At 40.0% G+C, this 27,914-nt stretch overlaps 2 protein-coding genes across 3 annotated transcripts; one reads left to right on the top strand and one right to left on the bottom strand.

Moving 5' to 3' along the window:
- Positions 1-223: 223 nt before the first annotated feature.
- Positions 224-21,599, bottom strand: dnajc10 (DnaJ (Hsp40) homolog, subfamily C, member 10). Of its 2 annotated transcripts, none has more exons than XM_061791435.1 (25): positions 21,445-21,599; positions 19,904-20,156; positions 17,087-17,249; positions 16,956-17,006; positions 15,309-15,391; positions 15,073-15,204; positions 12,559-12,652; positions 12,385-12,462; positions 12,258-12,301; positions 12,115-12,180; positions 10,962-11,027; positions 10,810-10,899; positions 10,612-10,722; positions 10,424-10,538; positions 8,433-8,560; positions 7,893-8,009; positions 5,667-5,768; positions 5,536-5,596; positions 5,191-5,285; positions 3,245-3,378; positions 3,117-3,170; positions 2,352-2,499; positions 2,149-2,271; positions 1,976-2,080; positions 224-482 (listed from the first exon to the last, which is right to left on the bottom strand). In XM_061791435.1, exons 2-25 carry the CDS (start codon positions 20,132-20,134, stop codon positions 471-473), a joined length of 2,403 nt encoding a protein of 800 aa, XP_061647419.1. In that variant the 5' UTR covers positions 20,135-20,156; positions 21,445-21,599; the 3' UTR covers positions 224-470. The 2 variants fall into 2 exon arrangements, with proteins under 2 accessions (XP_061647419.1, XP_061647420.1); XM_061791436.1 differs by having other exon boundaries at positions 21,331-21,529.
- A 392-nt stretch (positions 21,600-21,991) lies between these two features.
- Positions 21,992-26,502, top strand: nup35 (nucleoporin 35). Its single transcript, XM_061791438.1, has 9 exons — positions 21,992-22,309; positions 23,309-23,473; positions 23,558-23,685; positions 23,776-23,827; positions 23,908-24,016; positions 24,100-24,169; positions 24,261-24,389; positions 25,075-25,197; positions 25,347-26,502. Exons 1-9 carry the CDS (start codon positions 22,297-22,299, stop codon positions 25,422-25,424), a joined length of 867 nt encoding a protein of 288 aa, XP_061647422.1. The 5' UTR covers positions 21,992-22,296; the 3' UTR covers positions 25,425-26,502.
- The last annotated feature ends 1,412 nt before the right edge of the window (positions 26,503-27,914 follow it).

The following is a 27,914-nucleotide window of genomic DNA, read 5'->3' on the forward strand; positions in this document are numbered from 1 at the left end:
TTAAATATTTTAATAGTGCATTATTGTGTGTGTCATATATAGCCTTTTCTTGAACAAAGAGGGCTTTTGAGGCACAACAAAATGTTTTCCTTGTGAGCACACATGCACACATAGGAAGTAAAAATAACACATACATTTAAAAAAAGTTGACTCACCTGACATGTTGGTCGCTTCAGTGTAAGCGCTAAGTGACATCATGACCAATCCAAGATGACAGCAGGAGTATTTTGGGAATATTTTGGTTTTATTTGCGTACATTCAGGAATATACAGTCTCTTGCATGTAAGCCTATACTCGTGTGTGTGTGTGTGTGTGTGTGTGTGTGTCAGTAACAGTGTCTCCTAGTTTTATCTCACAGAGTAAATACCAACCACAGAGACGTCAACATTAAAAAATAAACAAAAACAACGCAGAGTCCAGTGCGTCATCTGTGCCTCGGTTGTGTTTGTGGGTCGGTCCGATCCCGTCCGTCAGAGTTCATCCTGAGGAGACAAAGCCCACGTCACACTTGTTTGTGAGTTTTTTAGCATTAAGCTGGCAATTTCTAAAACGATGTGTACTTTATTTAAATATACAATGTGTGAAATTATTTTTGTTGCGCATTTAATTTAACAGTAAACTACATCTGGGGTGTCATTAAATAGTATAAACCACACTCGGGGAAGGCAGAAGAACATAGATCACAGGCTTGCTGCAAGCAATTCAGGGTGTGCGGCTACGGTCATGTAGCTTTGTGAGGCACCGAACGGCCATCCATCTGCTAGGATTGTGACTGATTCAGCCTTTACTTTAGCAGTTTCTTCCGCTCTCCTCGCAGTTGAACTAGCAGTATTAACCTAGCCAGTAACCACAGGTTTGATCACTTCACTCACCGGAAAAGTAGTCTCATGACACGTGCTGGAGGAGGCTTGATGAAGAAATGTATCTTCAATCTAGGCTTAGGGTTTATTACATTAATTTACGTAATAATAATCCATCCATTTTCTGGACCGCTTATCCTCACTAGGGTCGCGGGTTGCTGGAGCCTATCCCAGCTATCTTCGGGCGGGAGGCGGGGTACACCCTGAACCGGTCGCCACCCGATCACAGGGCACATAGAAACAAACAACCATTCGCACTCACATTCACACCTACGGGCAATTTAGAGTCTTCAATTAACCTACCACGCATGTTTTTGGGATGTGGGAGGAAACAGGAGTGCCCGGAGAAAACCCACGCAGGCACGGGGAGAACATGCAAACTCCACACATGCGGGGCCGGGGATTGAACCCCGGTCCTCAGAACTGTGAGGCAGATGTGCTAACCAGTGGTCCACCGTGCCAGGCGTAATAATAATATTAATTTTTATTATTATTGTTATATTAATTCTATTAAGTTTGGTAGCACTGTGAGCGCATATGGGTGTGTGTGGGGTGGAGGCACAGACTTGAAAGGCCGTGTTGCGGCGCTGCCATTTCAAAGACGACACGGGTTTGTATATTTGAAAACCGTAGTTTTTGGTTTCGATAAAAAAATCGTTACAGCCCTAATATAAATAAATACTCTGTTCGAGTGTGGGGTGCCTAAACTTGCCCAACTTCCAACGTGCTTGCATTTTTATCCCTCATAATCGTGACAAGCAGCAATTCACCACCTAATCTTTATCCTTTACTCATAAGGTGTGCTGATCTAAAATCTAAAGTAAATGCAATCTACAGGGATCTGCTAGTTATTACACTGGTTTATAAACCTGAAGATCACAGACAATCTGGGTGAGACCCTCTTCCACGCTTACCCACTGAAAAACATACTTGAATATATTTGTCTGCAACAGTAAAATGCTGAATTCTAGTTGACAAATTTTAACATCCAAGGCAGTGAATGAATAATTTATATGGTCTCTCTCTCTCTCTCTCTCATATTTTCTTCCAGGGATGCCTGGAACATTTCCTCCGCGATAAAAGTGGGTTCACTGTAGATTTGTATAGTTACTCACCTTCCTTTTGTTGTGTAACCGTGACGAGTGTTGTGGTCTCCGCCTGATGATGTCTGCAATCACATTAGCGTCGCGACTGCTGATGTTCTCACCAGTGTGTGGGTGCTATCAACACACATCTCACGGTTAATTAGTGCGCATGCGTGTGTATTCGAGTGTGTGTGTGTCCTCACCCTGTTAGTGTCCTGGTACGGGTAGAAGCGCACCGTGGGGTAGGCAGTGATTCCGGCTGACTGACAAGCCTGAAGATGAGCCTGACAGTCAATCTTACCAGCCCGGACTTCCCCTTTAAGGACCTTTGAAGCACACTGGCAATGAGACCACGCCCACTTTTCTTAGGGGGTGGGATTTAAACAGAGGCAAAATGGCATCTCACCCGAGCCAGAACCTCAAACTCAGGGGCAAAGTGATTGCAGGGTCCACACCACGGGGCATAAAAGTCCACCACCCAGGGGTCGTGACCCTCCAGCACCAGAGAACGGAAGGAGTTTGGAGTTAGATCCAGCGACGCTCTGGGCAATCCGCTGCTCGTAAATGCACCACCAGAGAGTTTTAATGAATGAATGTTTCAAATAGAGCTGGGTGATTAATCAGTTTCATTAATTAATTAAGAGTTTACTGCAAAGGATTTGCTTTTGGGGGATGGGGGTATGAAATTTTTTTTTGTAGTCGACGCAAATGTGATGATAACGGGTTCGAAGTCGACTAATTGATGATGTCAGTAGTATTTTCATTAATATTAGTTTATCGTGCAGGAATTTAAAAAATATAAACTTTTTTATTAAAATTGATTCAAATTTAAGAAATGTTACTTTTTTCAAATGAAAGTTTGTTTTTTGTTTTTATTTGAAAAGATATTTTTTTTTTTGGCTTAGAGTTGAACATGTATCCTTGCTGACATGCACAGTTTTTACAAACAACATGGGTACGAACAGAGTGGAGCTAGCTTATAAAAGTATGGTTAGTGTTGCCAACTGAGCAACTTTTTTTACCCCTCTCGTGACTATTTTTCCCAAAAGCGACCCCACAAAAAAAGAATGAGCATAATAAATATTAAAATTAAAATTCTGATCATTTGTGGATGACAAACATATCGTCCAACCCTAGTTTCAAAGACACATGCCGCAAAATAGCCGCCTACCCGAGGGCCCACGTTCGCAGCGAGTGCGCGTCCTTGTGCCAGCCATTGTAACTTCTACACAAAAAAAGCAACACAACAACATTACATACACCATCATGATTGCGTGTGAGGCATGTTGAAGTACATACGTGTAGCGATAGGCTGTCCTGCCACCGCCAGAGTACAAGCGGATTTCAGGGTATGAGCGCACGCTTTGACCTTGGCAAAACGAGTGGAAGCGCTGACAGTCCACGGAACCCACCAAAATCTGGCCAGACAACAGCTGCGCACATGCACACACACTGTCACATAACACTGACAACGGTCATTTTTGTGTGCGTGTCTGTTTGCTTGCGCACGTGTGTTAGTGTGCCTGAAATTTGTGTCTGCATGTCAACGTCCAGTTTTGAGTGAGTATGTGTGTCTTTGTGTCTCACTCTGTGTGTATATTGTGTCTGTGTGTATCTGTAAGTGCCTGTGTGAGTCTAAGTGTGCTAGTACTATGTCTGTCTGTGCATGTTTCTTTGTGCCTGCCTGTCTGTCTGTCCAAGACTATAAAAAAAAATATTTTTTTGCTAATCATTTCTTCATTTGAGGAGCATTTTTCAAATTTAATCGCACAGACCCAAAATAAGGGTTTTATTAAATCTTAAAAATATGACAATATAATGGGGGAAGGGCATGTCGGGCTGCAGCTAACAAATATTTTAGTAGTCGTTTATCCTACTGAAAATTTTATCGAACAATCGAGTATTTGGATAAACTATATTTTTGCTTGGTTAATGAGCCATTATGAAATTGCTTAATTGGTTTCCTTTTTATTTAAACAATAGTTTTTATTTCTTAAATTCACATTGTGCATAAAAGATAAGGCATTCATTATGAAATAAGCATTAACAGCCTTTGTGCATTTTCACTTAAGCAGCTAGCATTTTATCATTTTGTGACATTAATTAGGCTTTACACGATCAGGATTTTTGGGGCTGATCACCGATCAGCAAGTTTAAAAAAAAAAGATAACCAATCACAAGATGGAGCAATGTGTCTATTTACATGACTTGTTCATTTATTGTATATACTTGTGCACTCTATACTGTATCCATCCATTTTCTGTACAGCTTATCCTCACAAGGGTTGCGGGCGTGCTGGAGCCGTCCCAGCTCAAATTATTCTATCGCATTTTAGACAAAAGTTAAAACACCAATGACCTCTCGGGGGGAATTCATGAATTGGCCAATGACATAAGTTTAGGTCAAATCAACATAACAACTGACAGAAATAATGGCTGCTAACTTACTGTAATTAAAATACTTTAATAAAATACTGTTAATCACACGCTTACTCTAACTTTCACACTGTCCCGGTTACATGGACGAGTGCTGTCAAGAGTTTGAGTCCGTGTTTATTTCACCTTCCTCTCACGGGTCCCACGATGTGGCGTCTTTGGCGGAGAGAAAGGTCCGTGTTACAACGAACGGGTGCTCTCCTTCCATTTCACTATGAAACGCTACCACACCTTTGCCATTTCTCTTTTTTTCAACTCTGAATCACATCGCATACTCCTGCTCCTTCAACTGAGTAACTTCACTTCCGTATTCTACTTTCCACGCATCTGTGACGTAAGCCATGGCGTGTCACATACGCCCCTGTATGCTTCAGTTTTCGCAGTAAAACTGTGACTTGCAGTTTTGCTTTTTAATGTGTTTTTTGAGGCGCACAATGTGAATTTTAACTCGCAAACTGCGATGCAAGACCGCTTAATTCGAGCTCTGCTGTCTGTCAGTCTGTCTGTTCCTGTGTGTGTCTGTGTGCATGTTTCTTTGTTTCCGTCTGTGTGTCTGTTTTTACAGTGTCTATTTCATTGTGTCTTTCTTTGTGAATGTGTGACAGTGTGTTTGTAAATGTCTGTCTCTGTGTGTGAGTGAATGTGTGTGTGTCTGTGTGCATCTGTGTCTGTCTACCTGTGTGTGTTTGTTTGCGTCTGTGTGTGCGCATGTGTACAACGTTTGTCAGTCTCTGTCATTGTGTGTGTCCGTCTGTCTGTGTGAGTGTGCCACTGTGTGTGAATAAATGTGAATGTGTGTACTGTCCAAACCCGCGCCATGCGCCTCCACTCCGGCGACAGAGCCTGGCACGGACCGCACCACGGTGCATAAAAATCGATTGCCCACACCTCACCTTCACCTAAACCTGAGCAGCCCACAAAACACCACAGACACATGAGAGAAAGATGAGGACATGAGGAATGTGTCAACATGGGCAGTGGGGCGGAAATTAAGACATGAGGAACGCAAGCGGAATGTTTGGACCTGAACGTTAAAAGTAAGGTGAGGATGTGACGACGAAGAATGTGAGAATAACATGGGAAACGTCATAACATGAGGAATATGACAAAAAGACGAGGAACATGACAACATAGGTGAAGCATCGTGGCATTCACCTGTCACTTTTTCAGAGAAGCTAGACGGATCGAGAGCCACCACGGATGGATTGACCAGGTCCTGCAGGTACAAAAAACAAACACCCGAGAATGAACATCACCTTCTCATGGTGAGAATGATGTTGACGTACCTGGATGAACTCCAGGATGCCGTCGGCAGAGTGTCGTCCTTCATACTCGTGAACGGAAGATCCGTTGAAGATGATCGTAGTGGGATAGGCTTCAATGTTGTACTGACACATTTTGAAAACAAACACATCAGCAAGGTCATTCGTAGATGAGGTAAAAATTTATTTTTTAACAGATTAAATCTGTCTATTTTTTTTATTGTATGAATAATAACTCATTAAATTACAACTAACCAATTAATTGAAATAACACAAAAGTGTTGTAATTGTCACTGTATGTAAAATTATTTTTCTAAATGTTTTTATTAAATTTTTTGTAGTAAATCAATTAACCAATTCTTAAAATCAGTAAAAATGTTAAATGTGTTTTAAGTTAATTAATATTTATTTATGATAAATTCATATTATAAATCACTGAAACATACAAACTTTTAAATCTATACGCATCAAAAAAATTTATTCTATTATGATTTTATTGTGAATAAAAAAATGAAAAATAAAATAAAAACAACTACATATAAATTTTACTTTTTGGATAGATTTCTTTTTAAGTAATGGGTGATTAAGTAATAAACCAATTACCGTATTTTCACGACCATGAGGCGCACTTAAAAGTCTTAAATTTTCTCCAAAATGGAACCGAGTTCCAAAATCTGTAAATACTGTTGTGTGACTTTGATGAGCGCTCTGCTTGACTGACTGGGAGCATTTCCTGCCGACAGGCTGCTTATATAGAGGAAAGGCGGACGTGACTGAGGACAGCATGCGGACGTTAAAGGGGGAAGGGTGCGCGTGAAAGAGGACGCTAAAGGCATGCCCCCAGTAGGTATATAGCGCCGGGGTTTGCATTGTGCAAGACAATATTGGTTTAGCTAAGGACCTCCAAAAATGGCACCTACGAAGAGGCACGCTTACGAAGCATAGTTTAAACTGCAAGCTATCAGTTACGCGGAGGAACATGGGAATCGAGCAGCCGCGAGAGAATTCAAGATCAACGAATCCATGGTTCGCAAGTGGCGGAAGCAGGAAAAGGAACTTCGCTAAGTCAAGAAGACGAAGCTGAGTTTCCGCGGAAACAAGGCGAGGTGGCCCGAGTTGGAAGACCAACTCGAGCAATGGATTAATGAGCAAAGAACAGCCGGGAAAACCGTCTCTACAGTCACCATTCGACTGAGGGCAATAACTCAGAGCTTGCCATCATTCCGGGACGCTTGACGAAGGAACTCCAACCGCTGGACATCGGTTTAAACAGGGCGTTCAAAGTGAAGTTGCGAGCGCCGTGGGAGCAATGGATGACAGATGGCGAACACAGCTTTACTAAGACTAGGAGGCAGCGCCGGGGGAGTTACGCCACAATTTGTGAATGGATTGTGGATGCTTGGGCAAACGGGTCTGCTTGCACTGTTGTTCGAGCTTTAGTAAAAGCCGGCATCATTTCTGAGAAGCCGCACGGCAACGAGACTGACTCTGACAATGACGAGAGGGAACCTGGCGTGTTTGATGGATAACTTGCCCAGCTGTTCATTTCGGATACAGAAGATGAGGACTTTGATGGATTTGTGGATGACGATTTATAAAAAAATCACATGAGTACATTGTTAAATGCTTCAATAAAGTACAACCGAACTCAGTTCTGCTCCCGCTGCCTTTTTAAAAACATACGCTAGCATGCATGCTAGCGTATGTTTTAGCGTGCATGCAAGCTAACGTATGTTTTAAGCTACCGTATGTTTTACCATGCCTGCGCCCAATAATACGGTGCGCCGTATATACGTGTTGAATACAGAAATAGCAGCTGTAACTGAGACTATGCCAATACCGTGCGCCGTATGGTCGCTAAAATGTTACCTGATAAAAATCGTAATTTTAGTTACATAATTGAGAACGTAATAACCAATTAAGCAATTGAGTAATTAACCAATAACTTTATAAAATCAATAAAGTTAATGTAAATTGTTCACAATAAATTAATCAGTTACTTAATAAAATCAATACAAAAAGTTAACCATATGCAGTTGTTCAGTCATCATTTGTTCATTATAAATAAAACATTTAAAATACTATAAATATATATCTATCTTCATCAATATATACACATATATATACACCGGTATATATATGTGGAACAGCTGAATGATTGCATGCAACAATTACAGAATTATTGATCATGTAAATGCTCGACATGGGCGGGCCCTGTCAGGTACGACCAGGTCCACTGTGGAGACTCACCATGGAGCAAAGGTCCTGGTGGATGGTGCAGTCCAACGTACCAAACTTCATCCGTCCCACCAGCTGGATGGAAGCTTTCCTCAACTCGGGAAGCAAAGCTCGACATGGAGGACACCACTGTTACACAACAACATCAACAACACAATGGCATACAACAGGGGTGTCAAACTCATTTTTGTCACAGGCCACATCGTAGTTATGACTTCGCTGGTGGGCCGCTACGACAGTGAACCCATATAAACAAAATATTACATACAGATTATAATTACATACAGTATACACAACACATTGATGAATAACCAGTTTTGAAATCAGAAGCCTATAAAATCATAGTTTTCAAATATTAAATTTCTTTTCAAAGGGGGATTGGAAACAAAAAAATTATTACACCAGAACACAATTATCAATTTGGATTTGCTTTCCGGGCCACGTAAAATGATGTGGCGGGCTGGATCTGGCCCCCGGGCCACCAGTTTGACACCTGTGGCATACAACAACAAGATGGACGCTCGCTGTCTGATGAAGATGACGGGGACTCACAGGGGCGAAGAAGTCCACGAGCCATGGCTCCTTCTTGTCTGAGGGGAAGTTGTCAGGCCTCAGCGTAGTGACGTGAGCCTGCACGCTGTCCCTGGCAAAAGCTACGATGTTGTACACAGCGTCCTTACCTGCAGATAAGATCGAAGATGAAAAAGACACCCAACACCGGGATCGGATATAAAGAGCTAGGAACATTAAGCGAACATTTCGACACAAGATAAGGCTATGAAGAATGACACAGAAATCTCAGGACAAGATAAAGACAAGAGGAGCATGAAGAACATGAGGATTTGAGGAATATGAGATAATGCTGTTAGAAACATAAGGATATGAGGAATATGAAGAGTATGAAGAATATATTTGATGAGAAACATGATCGATATGAGAAACTTAAGGCTGTGACGACATGAGTAGATAAATGTGAGAAGATCATGAGGAACATGAGAAAATAAATATGAGTTAAAGATGATGACATGAGGAACTTCAAAGGAACATGAAGACTGTGAAATAGTTATGAAAATATGAGGAACATGAGGAATATGAAGAATACGATATTTGAACCTGCAAAAACATGAGAAATATGAAGACAAGATGATGATGAACAACATGAGGACTTGTGGAATATGAAATAAAAATGACATGAGAAAATTGAGGATATGAGGAATATAAAGAACATGGAGAATATGACGATATTTGATGAACAATATGAAGGGAATATGAACAACATGAAGAATGCAAATATTACGGGCACATGAGGAAGACGAGGAATGTGAAAGGTACATGTCAAAGTGAAGAACTTCAGACAGAAAATGAAAATGGCTATGAAGAACATGAGTGAAACATTGGGACATGAGGAATGTGAAGAATGAGGAATATGAAGACTTTAAGACTATATGGAACGTGTGTATATCAGCAATATGAGAAAGATATTGAAATGAGGACGGTGAAAAGGGTATAATTAACACGGGGATATGAAAGACCTGAAAATGAGGAACATGAGATAAATGTGAGAAATGTGAAGAATATGAGAAACATGAGAATGTGAGGAATATGATTTGTATAACAAACATGAATGTGATGAATATGATGAACAAGAATGTGAAAAATATGACAATTATGAGGATTATGAAGAATATGGGAAACATGAGGAAACGAGGATGTGAAAGCTATGATGTGAATATATATATATATATATATATATATATATATATATATATATACAGTAAATGTATGACAGATATATGAATGTGAAAAAAATATGACAACAAGGAAAAGTGTGAAAGGGATGTGAAGAACATGAGATATGTGAGAACAGAGGGACTGTGAAGAACATCAGGAATATGATGAGAAAATGAGGAATTGTGAGAGTCTAACATGGGGAACGTGAGGATATGAGGAAGACCAGAAAAATGACATGAGGAAGGTGAAAGGGATATGTGCACATAGGGACATGGAAAACAAGTGACATGATGAATTAGAAGAGTATGAGAAATGTGAACATTAGGAATGTGAAGTATATGACAAACATGAGGATGTGACAAATTTGACCAACTTAATGAATGTGAAGAACATAACGAAGAATGTGAAGGGGACATACTTTTCACATTTCTCAGGTCATCGTATTCAGGATGACTGTGAAGAAGAGTAATATGATGATATATGATGAGAACAAGAGTATGACATGAGACGTGAGGATATGAGGAAGGAAAGATGACGAGAAGGGTGAAAGGGATATGAAAAATGTAGAAATGAGATAAATGACGAGGAATGTGAAGAATGACAAACATGAGAATGTGAGGAATGTGACTAATATGACAAATATGAGGAACGTGAAGAATATTAGAAACATATGGAAACGAGGATGTGACGAATATGGCAAACATGAACTTCAAGACTATGATGACATGAGGAATGTGAAAGTACATGAGGAATGTGATGACATTTGATGAGAAGATGAGGAATGCTGAAGAAAAGCGCATAAAAAAACTGACCGTGATGGATCTCAAAGTCATGGACTCCTAGGCCTTTAAAGACGGCCACGCAGGCTTTGTGGATGTACAAGGACTGACATAGCTGCAAGTCCACAAGGCAGTCCACCCGGCCCACCTAATCACACAAACAAAGGTCACACTCACACAATAACAGAGTGACAAAGATGAAGACAGAAGCGGAGCACCACCTGAATGTGGTCATCACGGAGGAAGGCCTGCAGCTTCTTGTACTCGTCGGAGGTTTGGCTGCGGTCTCCAAACGTGAAAGTGACCAGCCAGCGATGGCGGGCCAGTTTCAGCTGAGGACAGGAGGTGACAGGAAGTGACTTTGTGGGAACGAGTGTGGGTTTTCATTTGAAGAATGACAAGAATTTGATGTTATTTACATGGAAGTTGTCCACGGTGAGCTGCTGTAAGTCGGGCAGGTGCTGGAGGACCTGTGTGTAGATCTCCCTGCTGTCCAGAGTGTTGAGCCACTGCAACAACAATAAATGTGTCATATGCTGCGCTAATGCTAACATGCTAAATCAATACTCACCAGCATGCTGCCTTCCTTATTCAGAGCATTTCCTGGTGGGAATAGGGCAGTCGCTCCGCTAGTTACCTGGCAACAGTAAGTAAATGTTTTTTTTGTTTTGTTTTGTATATCTACCGTGAATTCTCGTGTAAAAAACAATACCAAAAATATATTTAAATAGCAACATAACCACTGCTGAACTTAAAACCTAAGCATATTCTACATTTGAATACATTAAATAAAAAATTAATTAGAAAACCATTTACAAAACTCAATAAATAATAAACACTAATTATACTTTTAAATTACAAAATAACGATCAAAGTTAAATCCTGTTTTTTTTTTTACTGTCAGTATATGGTGGGAACATCATTTCACTTTCTCCACGTGAGGCATTACACTTTTGAACTTCTTGACAATGGCTGTTCCTATTGGCCACGTCTTGGCCTCTGAGAGGCAGTGTGATACACACAATGAGACACACACTTTCAGTAACAAAGAAAGTAGAAGTCTCGTTCAAATATTGTTATTATAACTCGTTTTTCACAGAGTTCGAATAATATATGCCAGCGAGTATTGTTAAATTGCCTGTTTCTATGTGGTTATAGAGCGCTCGTGTACCAATCTTCAATACGAGTTCAATTTTTGTTAGCTTGTCAATGGTGTTTTCTATTTATTGTGTGTTAGCTTTGAGCTAGCGATTTTTGGGAACAAAAAAAAAGAAAGAAACAAAGGCTGTGATCTATTTGACTATTCAATAAGTGTAATTCTTTTTTTTATGTGAGCTTAGTTTTACAATGAACTTCATTGTGTCAACAAGCGACTTCAAGCAAGCAACATTCAATCTTACTCCTTGCTACTATGTTAGCAAGGAACCTTAGGAACCTGTTGTGATCACGTGAGTTCTGCATGCGGTCTGGGCGCTCCTGGATAGAAGTGCTGGAGAGGAGCATGGAATGGACTGTTTGTATATCAGTGGTAAAATTGGAAATTTTAGACCCAGTCCGATCCGATACTCATTGTTTGGTTGACATTGGACCGATTTGGAATCTCAAAGATCGGAACACCCCTAAAATATATATAATATTTTTGCATTTTCTCTAAATATTTGTGTTTTTATTAGATTTCCATTTTTCTATATTGCACGGTGGCTGACTGGTCAACGTATGTTTACCTGGAAACTGTCACAGAGTTGTGGCTGTGTGCTGCAGTCCATCCAGCCCACCCTCACCAGGCCATCCTACACAAACAAACACATTTAGTTTTTTACATTTATCTTACCATTTAGCACATCAAATGGGACTTGCGCATCCTCACAAGCATGGACGCCAGCTTCTGTCGGGTCCTGTGCTCGAGACAATCTGTCAACAAAGCAGAGATGTTTTGTTAGCACATGCTAAGGTAACAGTTTGCATGTACCACAGAGGTAGCGTGTGTAGGTTACCTCCTGTGTCCGCACAGAAGGTGATGAGCCAGCTGAGGCCTGACGCGAATGCGCTCTCCATCTCTTTGAACACATTGCCTGGCAACAACAACATGGGAATAAGAACACTGTGAGTGACAGCTATCAATTCATTAACCAATCACAGGTTTGTGCTGTGATTGGCGGTTAGCTCACCTTGCCACAGCTGTATGACGCTGGTCTTGATGAACTGCATGCTGAAGGTTACCAGATGGTCTTTGACACGCTCACCATGGAACTTCTCAGGTTTCTAACAGATGCGATAAAGATGAGGACGTCAGGAACTTGAAAGGGTTGTGAAGGACATGACCAAAACATAAGGATTGTGAAGAATGAGAAACATGAGAAATGTGAAGAATGAGGGATGTAAAGAATGAGAAACATTAGGAATATAAAAAAACTAACGTTTAAATGACAAAAACAAGAAATGTGAAGAACATCAGGATTTGACGAATACAAAAAACATGAGGAATGTGAAAAACAGGAATGTTAAGATTATTAGAAACAGAGGTGAAGTACGAGGAATGTGAATAACATGAGAGATGTAAAGAATTAGACGCATGAGGAATGTGAAAAATATGACGACATGAGGAATATGAGAACCATGAGGAATGTGAAAAAGAGACATGAGGACTCAAGGATGTGAACAACAAACATGAAAAAGTGAAGAATGACAAACACGAGGAATAGGAAGAAAGTCAGAAACATGAAAGCTATATGAACGTGTGAGGACAGAAGAGGAACATGAGAATGTTAAGAACGAGGAATGTGAATGTGAGGAACATGAGAAACATGAAAAATATGAAGAACACGAGGTCGTGTAGAATATGACAAACATGAGGAATGTGAAGAACATGAAAATGGTCAAGAATATGAGGATCAAAAGAAATGTGAAGAACATGAGGAACTGAAGAATACGAGAAACATGAGGAATGTGAAAAATACCACAAACATGAGGACTATGAAAGAAGAGTGGTGTGACGAATATGACAAAGAGGAATGTGATGTGAAGAATATAAAACCCCAATTCCAATAAAGTTGGGACGTTGTGTTAAACATAAATAAAAACAGATGCACTGATTTGCAAATCATCCATCCATTTTCCGAGCCGCTAACCCCACTAGGGTCGCGGGAGTGCTGGAGCCTATCCCAGCTAACTTCGGGTAGGAGGCGGGGTACACCCTGAACTGGTTGCCAGCCAATCGCAGGGCACATATAAACACACAACCATTCACACTCACATTCACACCTAGGGGCAATTTAGAGTCTTCAATTAACCTACCATGCATGTTTTTGGGATGTGGGAGGAAACCGGAGTATCTGGAGAAAACCCACCCAGGCACAGGGAGAACATGCAAACTCCACACAGGCGGGGCCGGGATTTTAACCCGTCCTCAGAACTGAGGCAGATGCGCCAACCAGTCGCCCACCGTGCCGCCAATTTGGAAATCATGTTAAACCTATGATTAATTGAATACACTACAAAGACAAGATATTTAATGATCAAATTGATAAACTTTGTTTTTAGCAAATAATCATTAACTTAGAATTTTATGGCTGCAATACGTTCCAGAAAACCTGGGACAGGGTCATGTTTACCACTGTGTTACATCACCTTTTCTTTTAACAACATTCAACAAACATTTGGGAACTGAGGACACTAATTGTTGAAGCTTTGTAGGTGGAACTCTTTCCCATTCTTGCTTGATGTACAGCTTCAGATGTTCCAACAGTCCGGGGTCTTCGTTGTTGTATTTTACGCTTCATAATGCGCCACACATTTTCAATTGGAGACAGGTCTGGACTGCAGGCAGGCCAGTCTAGTACCCCCACTCTTTTACTACGAAGCCACGCTGTTGCAACACGTGCAGAATGTGGTTTGGCATTTTCTTGCTGAAATAAGCAGGGGCATCCATGAAAAAGATGTTCCTTGGATGGCAGCATATGTTTCTCCAAAAACATGTTGCATAACATAAATTTCTAAGTTAATGATTATTTGCTAAAGACAATAAAGTTTATCAGTTTGAACATTAAATATCTTGTTTGTAGCGTATTCAATTACATATAGGTTGAAGATGATTTGCAAATCATTGTATTCTGTTTTTATTTGTTTAACAAAATGTCCCAACTTCATTGGAATTGGGGTTGTAAGAGGAATGTGAACAACAAGGAATGTGAAGAACATGAGTCATGAAGAATATGAACATGTGAAATGTCTATAACATGAAATTAAAAATAACGAGAAATATTAAGAACATGAGAAAATGAAGAATATTAGCAACATGAGGCCATGAAGATTATGATAAAAATGAGTAATGTTAAAAATATGAGAAACAAAAATGTAAAGAACATGAGCAAGGTGAAGAATACGAAAAACAATGTGGAAAAAACGAGGGATGTGAAGAATGACAAAAAACAACTAATGTTAATAACATGCTGTCATAAATATGAGAAACATAAGGTATGTGAAGAACGTCAGAAACAAGGACATGAGGAACATGAAAGCTAAATTGTGTAGGAACAGAAGAGGAATGTGAAAATGAGAGGAATATGAGATAAGGATGATGACATGAGGAATGGGAAAGGGATGTGAAGAACATGAGGGAAAAGGAGGACATGAGGAAGAAGAGGATTCTTTACAATGACTATAAATGAAACTAAAAAGCATACATGTCCTGCTCTAAATATGTAGAGGCTGGGGTAGCTGCTGATGCCTTTCCTGCGACACAAGTGGTTGTTGTCACCACAGTTGACCGCCCCGATACGGATGGCACCGTCCATCTCCTTGGCGAACTCCCGCCACTGACACACACACACACACACACACACACACACACACACACACACACACACCATCACTGTTTGTGTGCGTGTGTGTGTGTGTGTGCGAAGGATGTTGACATTACTGTGGGAGCAAGCTGGTGACAGTGTGAACACCGTGGGGAATAAAAGTTGATGAACCAGATCTCTCCGGAATTCACTGCCGCCTCTAAAACGCACACAAAATAAATTATTCTCACACAGACGTAATCGTCGAACCACATACACCCATCCAATCATCATCACACACAAAATTATCATACCCATACACTTCTTATACAGTGGACACCTCAAAAGTCATACAAAAATTTCTGAACCGAAAGACGGTGTATCTTGCATGCGTTCAGTTTTTCATCTTGATTTTTGTGAAAGACAACAACAACAACAAATGTTAAAACCATTTTGCCCAGCCATTTTATAGGGTTTGGAAAAGTGACTAAATATAGCAACAAAGTGGCGAAGTCGCCAACACTCGCTCACTTTGTCACTATGGCGCAGCTCGGCTCCTGGTCGTCATGGTAACAACAACTTGTAATGGTCCGCTACCACAAAATCTAGAGAAGTCTCGTAAAGAATAATAATATATACCTCTGGAAAGTATTCAGAGTGCTTTACTTTTTCCTCATTTTGTTAGGTATTAGCCTTATTCCAAAATGGATTCAATTAAGTTTCTACTCAAAATTCTAAAAGTCTCTAAAAGTAAAACAGTGATATAACACAAGAGCGTTTTTTAAGACACCTAGAAAACTCTGAAATGCGGAAAATAATTATAATACAGTACATCTCGAAAGTATTCACAACGCATTTGTTTTTCCTCGTTTTGTTAGGTATCAGTTTTATTTAAAAATAGATTCATTTTATTTTTCCACTCAAAAGTCTCTAAAAGTGAGATAGTGCATCTGGAAAGTATTCACAGCACTTTAATTTTTTTCCTCATATTGTTATGTTCCAGCCTTATTCCAAAATGCAGCAAAATTCCAAAAGTCTTATAAGGTGAAACAGTGCATCAAGAAAGTATTCACAGCGCTTCACTTTGTGCACATTTTGTTATGTTTCAGTCTTATTCCAAAATGGAGCAAAATTCTAAAAGTCTATAAAAGTGAAGCACTTTGAATACTTTCCGGATGCACTTTCAATTTTGTTATGTTACAGCCTTATCCCAAAAAGGAGAAAATAATTTATTTCCTAAAGATTCTACACAAAACACCCCATAATGACAATAACACTTTCCAGAAGTCCTATATTAGAGCTGCAACTAACAATTATTTTAATAATGGATTAATCTGTTGATTAATTTTTCAATTAATCAATTAATCTGATTTTTAAAAACTTCTTTAATTTCCACACCTTTAGTCAAAAACTACATTATTTCAAATTGACAGTGCAGAAAATGCAAAAACAGAAATTAATTATGATTAATTTACTGGTTTGGGCCATAATGTGTCAGAAAATGGGGCAAAAAATGTTGATCATTGTTTTAAGTAAAAGTAGATACTTGCAAATGTCTTATTTTGATTAAACCCAAAGATAATTAGTCTGCTTCATGGAGAACTACATAAATCTGACAATATTTACTGTTGAGAGGCTGAAATTCCAAGGATTTGGACAATTTTAAGTTAAACAATGTTCAAATGATTATTGATTATCAAAATAGTAATTTGTTAATTTGATTAGGTGTCGATTAATCAATTAATTTTTGCACCGCTATCATGTATGTCTTTGAGGTTTCTTACCAAAGTCCCCGCTGTCCAGTGTGATGATCTCCAAGTCATCGTCGTAGATGCCTGGACAAAACATTTCAAACAAAGAGGATTTTTTTTTTTTTTTAATTGATGTGATAAAGAACAGCATGGCGTGGACTCACCAAAGTCGTAGCGGTAATAGCTCCAGCTCTCGTATCGTCCCCCTTGTTTCTCATCCAGCCCCTTCTCGCCGTACTTGTCGTATTTCTTGCGCAGATCCTCGTCTTTCAGGACCTCGTAAGCTCGGTTCACTTGCAAGAACTTTTCGTGGGCCAACGAATCTCCCTGGCAACATTTTGGAGTGATTGGGACTTTAAACCAAGGGTTCCCAAAATATTTCCTCATAATCCCAACACCAATTAAACATAACTACTGCGTTTATCTCTAATTAATTAATTTTATGAGGAAAAAAGGTCATGTTCCGATATTTTATTTTTATAGAAAATGATCCAATGTGAGAGGAATAAAGTCAGATTTTTTTCATCAAATATGTATTTAGTTGGAATAAAAAGATAAAAAATAAAGTCAGAATATTCTGATAAAAAAAATCAATGTTTAACCAGGGAAGATATTTTAAGTGAATTCTCGTAATATTATGCCTTTTATTCTGGAAAAGACCCCTTTAGAGTGAACTCTCACATTTTCACATTTCAGCATTTGCAGATTCTCCTTGTCAAGAGCTTTTCGGGGGAAGCGTATCCTCCATTATTCGCAGAAAAGCCTGCGAATAATGGTAAACAGTATTTACTGTTTTTGTGCTTAGGCCATAGCAATAAAAATATTACTTTTGCACCAGCAGGTAATAGCTAGGCTTTACATGATCAGGATTTTTGGGGCCGATCACCGATCAGCAAGTTTAAAGAAACGATAACTGTTCAGCGATCCGATCACAAGATGGAGCGATGTGTCTATTTACATGACTTGTTCATTTACTGTATAAACTTGTGTACTGTATACTGAGTATCTTAAAGTATTCTCTCGAATTTTAGACAAAAGTTAAAACATCAATGACCTCTAGGGGGCATTCATGGATTGGCCACTGACAAGTTTAGGTCAAATCAACATTATAACATGACAGAAATAATGGGTGCTAACTTACTGCAATTAAATTACTTTAACAAACACTGTTTATGACACGCTAAATCTAACCTTCTCACTGTCCCGGCTATATGGACGGGTGTTGTCCAGAGTTTGCGTACTATGTTGAAGTGCATTGAGGGGCTTAATTTAGACATAAGTCGTGCTATGGCGCCATATTATGGCATTCTGGTAACAAGTAACTAAACTGAAGTGAGTTGTGAATATGCTTGTGGCATCTATAGGCAATTATAGACCTTATTAGGAGTGGCGTCAATTATTAAAAAGGTAGGGAGAACTAATTTGTTTTAAATTCATGTGAGGGCTGTCAAAATTAAGACGTTAACACACATGATTGATCACAAAAGAAATTATCGCATTAATCATGTATAATGGCTGATTAATCACAATTTATTTTGATCGCAAACGCTCCTTTACCTTGGCTACGGATGGATATCTGAAAGGTTGATATTAGGTCAGTGATCAAGTCAATCAATGCTAACGCCAGTGTAAAGATGAGTGAGAAGACTGGTGTGCTCGGCAGCCAATTTCGCTTCAAAAGTCACCCCGATGACACTTTATATAAAACAAAGGTAATTGAAATATATTGCGGCACTGAATTTTCTTTTCATCGAAGCACGTCAAGTTTGAAATTCCGTCTCAAAGCAAAATACGTTTTTGAGGCAGCCACTAGCAAGTACGCTACTACTTCAGCAACATGCACAGGACAAAAAAATAACGCTGGAGCACTGTACCCATGGCAATGTTGTCAGCAAAAATACCCAGGATAAACTAAGCAACACTTTTGCAAATGTACGAAAATGAACATCATTGAAGACCAGGGGTTGCAAAATATTGTGTATATCGCAACAGGTGACCCGTCATACAAACTACCTTTGAGGGGGACAATTACAAGGCGGATAAACGAACTCTACTGCACATATAAGAACACCCAGGTACAACTGCTGGCTGACGCTGAATTTATTTCTGTTACAGGGGACTATTGGACTTCAGTGAGTAATCACAATTATCTTGAGGTAACCGCTCATCTAATCGATGACAAATGCTTATGTATGTGTTTAGTACATTACCTATTGGTGTTCATCAGCACTTTGTTTACAATATCATTGCAGAATTGTTCAAAATGTCCACTCAGTTCTTACTAGGCTGTTACCAATCCATCCATCCATTTTACTATACCACTTATCCTGTTCAGGGTCACGGGGAGCAGGAGCCTATCCCAGCTGACTTTGGAGTAGTTGCCAGTCAGTCGCAGAGCAGGCTGTTGCCAAGTTTTGAGCAAATAAATTGCAAGCATTCAAGTAAACCATTTAAAACATTTTCTTGTATGACATTTTGACACAAAAAAGTATTTGTGCCAAAATATTGGAGTTTTTTTAAAGTTACTTTAAATTATGCAATCTATAATTAATCGAAATTTAAGTGTGATTATCTCTCTTTTTTTCTAAATTAGTTAATTGACAGCCCTAATTTATGTATACACTTTTTTAATAATGAACCCACAAAATGTATTGCTAATTATTTTTACCAACCATGCTGGACCATGTGAATATTTTCATTCATCTAGTTCATTTCATTCTCAGGGCAGTGAATCGATCACAACTGGACTGTTCTGGCTGTCTTCAGTTTCACCTCTCATCCAAGCAGGCTTCAGCAGTTCATGCAACAAGGCTTAGTTAGTACAGGCTAGCCATGTTGTCATATTCATAGCTATGTTACGCACCCCCTTGTTGGAGGTCTGCAAAATAATTAGAAATAATTTATGTTGTATCATTTTGAGAACCACTGCTTTAAATGCACATCTTTCAGTTTTGTTTTGTTTTTCTAAATGTGTTTCTCACAGGGTTCTTGTCAGGGTGCATGGTGAGCGCCAGCTTCTTGAAGGCTTGTCGGATCTCCCGGGTGCTGGCCTCCCTACCCACCCCCAGAAGCTCGTAATAGTCTCGGCCAGCGGTGCAGACAGACTGGGGCAGCAGTGCAGCCCCGAGGAGCAGCAGCGGTAGAAGCGTGCGGATGGGATGAGGTCTTGGAGTCCGCGACACTGACCTGGACCATGTCTCCTGTCCTACCATTGCAGACGCTGGAGCTGAAGAACTGGGACAGAAAAACAAGACAATGGGAAATTTGGACTGGTTGATGGAGAGTTGATATCCTGATTTGATTTTATCTCAGTATGACCAAGTTTAGAACACTAAATGTACTTTTTTTTCCTTGAAAATCTTGCTACTTTTGGGTGGAAATTTATTTTTTAAAAATGTCAGGGCTATTTTCGGGAAATATATTACCTTTTCATAACATTTTATTTTCAATAGAACTTTTTCTTAATATTCATCTTGTTTTTGAAAAAAATTTACTTTTTTTTTTCCCAAAAAGATGTCACATTTGGTGGTAATTTACAACTTTTTCTTGAATACACAACTTTTTTCCCCTCTGCTCCTTCACATTTGAATTTTGTGTTTTATGGAAACATGTTTGTTTGTATTTCTAATATGTAATGGAGTAAAAATTTTAAGAAATATATTTATATACCAACAAACTCAAACGTACTACTTTTTTTTAAAACTACTTTTTGGGAGAAAATATTTATTAATACATAAATATTTTCAGAAATATACAACTTTTTTTTCATAAGTATAATTGCTAAGGAAATACTTTTTTTTTTTACATAAATTATTTTTGAAACGATATGACATTTTTGTGACAACTGTTGGAACTATATTCTACCTGCTTAGCTGTATGCCTTCTTTTAAAGGGTAATGTTAATGGTGAGTTTTAAATGATATTTAAGTGTTTAGGGATCACAGTCTCGACTATATTTAGGGTTTAAACTATTACTATAGGAAAGTATAAACTTTTGGGAGAGTGGACAACTATTATATGAGCTTACTTCCCACAATATGACAGCGTGTTTATTGTAATTTGAAGATATGTAGTTATGTTTGCATTGAATGTAACCTCTGGGAACGATTACCATTTTCTGTCTACATGTTTCTATGGCATGTGCTCTAAAATGGCGTTAGTTACAGCATCTTAACACCTTGTTCATTATTCGCGCATGACTTACAACATAGGTTAACTGTTAAAAATAACACTTTACAATGTGAAAAATGAACATATGATACGCATTTGCCAGAAACTTCATGAACAAAACGAGTTTCCAAAATGGGAAACCCCAATTCACTAAACATATGATCACTTATTAATCGCTATACTGAGTTTGTTGCAAACATTTGCGATGGTATGCTAACGAGCGTAGACATCAACGTACCCAGTTGAGCAAAGGTATTCGCTTCCCGGCTTAGTCGTGAACTCAATCGTTCTGATAATCTATCGAGGAAGTTTATGGTAACATTTTGCAGAACATGTAGGTAGGTAGGTTTACCTTTGAGCTTTATTGTCGCTGAGGTGTGCTACCTCAAAAAGTAGAAAACCTAAAGGAGAATATCCTCCTCAATATCCGGATCTCGCCGGTATCAAGTTAGTGATCACGCACTTCGTTTTCCGTCTATCGCGTTTCAGAATAAAGGTCAACGCGTTTGCCAGAGCGCAGATAAACGGCAGACCAATTTATTGCGTGTCACATTTTCTTTAATACACCTATTTCCTAAGAAAAAAATATATTTTGGAGGCCAAGTGTAATTTTTCCGCAAGTACATTTGTTTAATTAATGCGTCAACTCCAACACAGTGTAGAGTCGACGTCATTCCGGTGAGCTTGCGTAGATGTTTGATACTTTCAGGTGCATAAAATGACGATTGAATATTTCGCCAATCTGGTAAAACCAAATATAATGATCAGAATTTAATGTATACATTTCTTCGGACATATTGTATATTTAAAAAAATGGGTTGAAAAACTGATTGTTCAAGATGTTGAGTGGTTGTTATGGACAGTATGCAAAAGTGGTTCGCGTTGGGTCCCTGAACGCATCTTTTCAAACTGCATTTACTTCCGGGTGTGTGGTAGTATATGTGAGAACACGGGGAACACTTTACACGGCGCGCCCCACGCACCCTCCGAACTGCAACCCATTTGGACTCGTTACGCTGTGGATTTGAGCCTACTTTGTACGAAACCCCTGGGTGACATTATTTTGTCCCCGGAAGCCTCGTCACGTCCGGCGCTTTGGCACGTTTTAGGGCGCCGCTAGCCGCGTTAGCTTGGCGTTAGCCTGGCGTCACTTCCTGCATTGGAAATCGGTGGCCCAAAACAAACCAAAGTTAACCTAACCGTGATGGACCTACAAGGTAAGTCCACTTTTATCATAAAATAACCTATTGCACACTGATCTTTATAGTTTCATTTCTTACTCAGAGTTGCATAGATTCAATGAGACATTATGCAGTTTTTTTTCCACAATTTTAAAGAGTTCCCAGGCATGTGAATAACATCTCTGTGGGACACTATGGTCAAAGTACCTCAATGATCAAGAATTGGGGACATGTTTTAACAGCACAGAAGTACTGTCACGTCATAGCCACAAGGTAAGAAGAGCTGCAGTTGGCGCAGATTAGCGCTCGAAACATTAGCTTCTGACAATACATTTATAAATAATATCCAGCGAAATTGTTTGGCCATGGCATGCGCCACTATATTGCTTGACAAGTGTACTCCATTGGCTTGGCGATGAAAGGCTGCATCAGCCGGTGGTAATGCAATAAATTCGCTATAGGCAATCACTTTAAGTGGGATGGCAGCGTTAGCTTTGTACAAATTAGTCCTTGTGTTTGCGTATGGTCATGTATGTGAGCGTAGTATGACTTATTTATTTATTTATTTTATTATATATTTTTTTACTGTACAGGAATTCTTGAAAATAAACAACTTTTTGACCCTATGGAATGAATTTCAAGATTTGTTTCCACCATACATTTTACATGTTTGAAGATAATTGCTGAAAAAAGGTTGAGAATTTTTCTAGTACTCTATTGTGGCGATATAGGGTTAAAGAGTTTTTCACCTTTTATTTTCCAGATAATTTTTTCTGTGTTTGTTTTGTTTTTTTGTCACACTTTTGACAGGGTTGTTAACGACACTCTTCTCTATTATTTAGTTTCAATATACAGGGACTTTAATTTTGGTAATCGCTTTCATTTCATCTTTTCATTTTTTTGGTCGCTCGCTTGTTGGGATAGGCGCACAACATGAGTCAGATCCGCCCCTAAAACGAACCAATTTCACCATGGCCAGAAATATGCTGTAGATGTGTTTTTGAAAGTTGTTGGAAATTGTCTGCATCCTCACAGTGGGATCGGAACCCATGACTCTGGGCTCCCCGACCTCCCCCAAGCTCACCCATAGTGCTCAGTTCCTGCCGGGCTTCCTGATGGGCGACCTGCCCGCACCCGCCAGCCCTCAGCCACGCCCCTTCAGCATGACCGCGCCCCTTCTGGAAAGCACCGTCCTCAAAGGTGTGAATAAGAGAATGTGTGTGTTTGTGTGTGTGAGTGCAGGGCGTTTAATCATAGTGTGTTAATGTTGTTGTGTGTCCTAAGGAGGCGCAGGAGGCTCAGCCCCGCACCCCATGGTCCCCACCCCAAAGGACAAGAGCGGCGCTCCGCCCGTGCGCAGCATCCACGACGGCCTGGTTACCGTGGGAACGCCCCTCAGTGCGCAAAGACAGGTTGGCAGTGAAGCAGCATGCTGTTCAATCAAATCAGAATTATTGTGTTTGTTTACTCTCTTGTGTGTATGTGCGTGTCTTTGTGTGTAGTCTTTTCCTAGCATGCAGTCTCCAATGTCGGCACGCCAGGCGTCCACTTCAGGTACACGCCACATACCTGGAGTCATCATCATCATCATCATCATCAGGCTATGAGGTCACATGTCACCCGTTTGGTTCCAGGGTTGCAGCAGCTGTGCCAGTCCCCAGCTCAGATGGACCCTTTCTACAGTCAGGGAGAGGCGCTGTCCTCCGAAGACCACCTGGACCAGACCTGGGTCACTGTCTTTGGGTAATAAACATATTCATAGTAATATTCATAATAGTATATTTGATATTGAGGTGTACATGTGTGTGTTTGTTTTGGTGTGTCAGCTTCCCTCTAGCCTCTGCCTCCTACATCCTGCTGCAGTTTGCTCAGTACGGAAACATCCTCAAACATACTGTAAGACGTGCACGTATATACACACACACTAATTGTACAGGGGAACCTCCTGATGTCATAATAATAATAATGATTATGTGTGTGTGTGTAGATGGCGTCTCCCGGCAACTGGATGCATCTCCAGTATCAGTCCAAACTTCAGGCTCGTAAAGCTTTGTCCAAAGACGGAAAAGTCTTCGGAGATGCCATCATGGTGGGCGTCAAACCCTGTATAGACAAGGTGACTGTGTGTGACTGGAAGTGTGTGTAAAATGTCTGTGTGCGAGGCTCGAAATAAGCGAGTCCAAATTAGCATTTGGGCCTCATTGAAAAGCAAAATTACGGATCGCAGATTTTTAAGTTTTTTCCGATAATTGAACCTCGGAGATGTTCCCAAAAAGCTTCGTTGGGCTGGATGCGCGGGCATTAACTCACGCTTACGTCACCTACGAGAGGAAGTAGCAGTTGGAAGCGAAGCTATTTGGTTGAAGGAGCGGGAGGATGGGAAAGACGAATAGAGAAGAAAATTGCAAGAAAAAAAGACAGAAAATGGCGAAAGTGTGGGAACATTTCACACTGAAATGGAAGGCGTATAATCGTTGTATCAAGAATTTTGCTCTGCGCCGAGGACGCCCAGAAGGGGTAAAATTAACGTAGCGCAAATCAGTGAGATTAATGTAAATTAATGGCCCTCACGAACATATCGTTAGCCCTGCGGAAGGCTAGGTCTGTGTCAGTTATGACTACAGTTGATTTTGAGGCATTTATTACGACGGTGACAACTTCACAAGTACAGTATTTTTTTTGGGTGTGTATTTGTGTCACTGACTGCCTGTATGTGACGTTGAACAACTGTGTATCTGTGACTATGTTGTGATTGGCGGGTGTGGTCACACGACCCTTCAATATTGCGTTTTACGTGTCAGAGCGTGATGGACAGCAGCGAGGTGGCCTCCTCCCCTCTGGCTAGCTCCTCCCTCCCTTGCACGCCGCGCTCGGCCATCAGACCGCTTAGCGCCACCTACAGAAACTCTGCCAGCGAATACCAGGTACCTTGACAACCACACAATAACACACTGCAACTCAACCGCAATGACCGTGTGTGTGTGTGTGGGGGGGGGGATTTTTCTGTGCATGCGTGTGTGTATTTATCTGCGGGTGTGGATGTATTTTTGTGTTTGTGTGTGTGTGTGTGTAGGTGGTGACAGACAGTCACACACCCATGAAGGACGACAGCTTTGTCTCCAAGGCAATGGAGTACATGTTTGGATGGTGAAGTCATCACCAGACACTTGCTGCTGATTGGATGAGGATAACGTGTGTGTGCGTGCTTCTTTTATAGGGTCTATTTTATAATGTTTCAATAAAGTTTGTACATTACTTGATGTCGCCTGGAGTGTTTCCCTAGTGGCCACCAGAGGGTACTGTTGACCTGCCTTTGTCACACAGGCTGTCCCGCCCACAAATAGTCACTTTACCCAATAAGCAGGCGAGTACACAAGTGCTTATATGATTGAAATAGATTTAGTAACAGTAGCATAAATGCTAGCTGCTATTTTAGCCTCTACATTCCCTAGCTGGCCGTTAGCCGCGTGTGGTAGCTGCTAAATGCCACTTGTGTGTCTACAAACTGTAGCGTGTGCTTGTGTTCTTATACTACGTTTACATGTGTCAATAACCCCCACTGTCGGTTGTCATGGGAACACGGACAGGAAGTACATGTTTATAAGACACTACACGTTGAGTTCGCTGAACTCAGTTTAACCGCGGCAACTTTTCCATCACTAATGAAGACAAAAGGCAGCAATTTCAGTGCGCAAATGTGTTTGGAAAGTTATTTTTGTTTGTTATTTCACAATTTTATTGCGCAAATGTATTTGGAAAATTATTTTTGTTTTTGTTTCAATATATTTTGTTTTTCATAATGTTTTACATATTTCACGTGTTTTCATTCTTGACGTGGTTTGTGTTTGAAACGTTTTGTGTTCCGTATATTTTATGTATTTCATGTTTTATGTTTTCATTTAGTTCATTTAGTTTTCTGAAACGTTTACTTTTTTATCTGTATGTGAAATATGTATGTTTTTTAGACATTGCAGGTGTTTTAAATATTTTTGTGTTTGTGTGTTGTCTTGTATTTTATGGCTTTCATGTTTCTTGTGTGCTTAATACAGTGGTGCCTTGACATATGAGTTTAATCTGGTATATGGGCATTCCGTTTTCGTCAGATATTCCGTGTTCCGCGTTAGTCACGTGACGTTCCGCATATACCGGATTCATTCAGTGACTGCTTGTATCTCAAATCATATTGACCCATTCAAATGAATAAAAATGCAATTAATCCGTTCTAACAACCAAGAAACAATCAAAATTAGTTTTTTTCCTAAAAATTTTTGCACTTGATGGTATTGTACTCAGTGTTGGGAAGATTACTTTGGAAATGTAATTGGTTACAATTACAAGTAATCCTGTTGAAAATATCATAGTGTAACTTTATGTGGTGATGTAAAAGTAAAATTAAATTTAATCACTTGTCTTAATTTTGAATTAAGGCATCAACAGGACTCTTGGATGTTTCCTCTTTTAAAAAAGTGGATAAAACAGATCATTATTTGGGAATTAACCACATTTGTTCTTCACACAAATAATAAAAAAAATTTAAATATTTAATGTTAAAAAATTTGTACAGCATGTGGAAAACTACCATACCATGTTGACCTAATGACAAATGTGCACAATTTAGACAATATTGGATCCTAATCAGATGCCCGAGCCATCTCATCTGGCTCCTCAATGTGGAGAAGCAGCGGCTCTTGTCTGAGCTCCTATCTCTAAGGGAGAGCCTCGACGCCCTGCGGAGGAAACTCATTTCAGGCGCTTTTATCTGGGATCTTGTTCTTGTGGTCACAACCCACAGCCCGCGACCATAGGTGAGGGTAGGAATATAGATCGACCGGTAAATTGAGATCTTCGCCTTTGGGCTTAGCTCCTTCTTCACCACAACGGACCGATACAAATTATTTCTTGCACGTCTTTTTTTTTAAAAATGGACTAGGATTGTTTGATGCGTTTCATGTGACATGTCAGGAATTGTATGAAACATTCCGTAGGCGTGGCCTACAACCCATAACATTAATTCAGCGATAAACAAAATGTAAACACGCTTTATAATGAATGAAACAAACTTGAAGCAAGGAAGCTGTCAGTGCGTCCCGTTAGCCCCGTGGACACGACAGATGCTTCAGTCTGGCGACATTGTGGTTCTCCGTTGCCATGTCAACCCCTCTGGTCACGCCAGCTGTTTTTACATCAAAAACAACATCGGCCTTCAAAACACTAATTTGCGTAAGGAGCATGTAAGTGCGTGTGTTTGTGTCCCATAACTGACAGGAAGTGAGTACAGGCGAGGCTCTGATTGGATGTCAGCAATTTGGCGCTTGTCCCCAAGCAGGAAGTGGCGATCCCTGACATCCTGTCTCGCTTCCCTCGCGTGTCCTTGACCACTTTTATCGTCATAGGAACGTGTTGCATCCTTCACACGCAAACATACACACAAGTACAGTACATCTGACGCATAATGCTAAGGAGCTGTTTCTGTCAATTAGGAAAAAGCGTGCTATACTTCACGACAACAGGGGGCAGTGCTTTACCTCAAAGTTAGCATGAGTGTGTGTGTGTGCACGCGCGTGTGTGATAGGAAGGTTGGCGTTTGTGTGTTTAGAGTGGGAGGGGGTATTCATCCTGAATTTTATCTCCCTGCGGTTGC

The sequence above is a fragment of the Phyllopteryx taeniolatus genome, chromosome 12 (assembly GCF_024500385.1).
Source record: "Phyllopteryx taeniolatus isolate TA_2022b chromosome 12, UOR_Ptae_1.2, whole genome shotgun sequence".
Taxonomy (NCBI): Eukaryota; Metazoa; Chordata; class Actinopteri; order Syngnathiformes; family Syngnathidae; genus Phyllopteryx; species Phyllopteryx taeniolatus.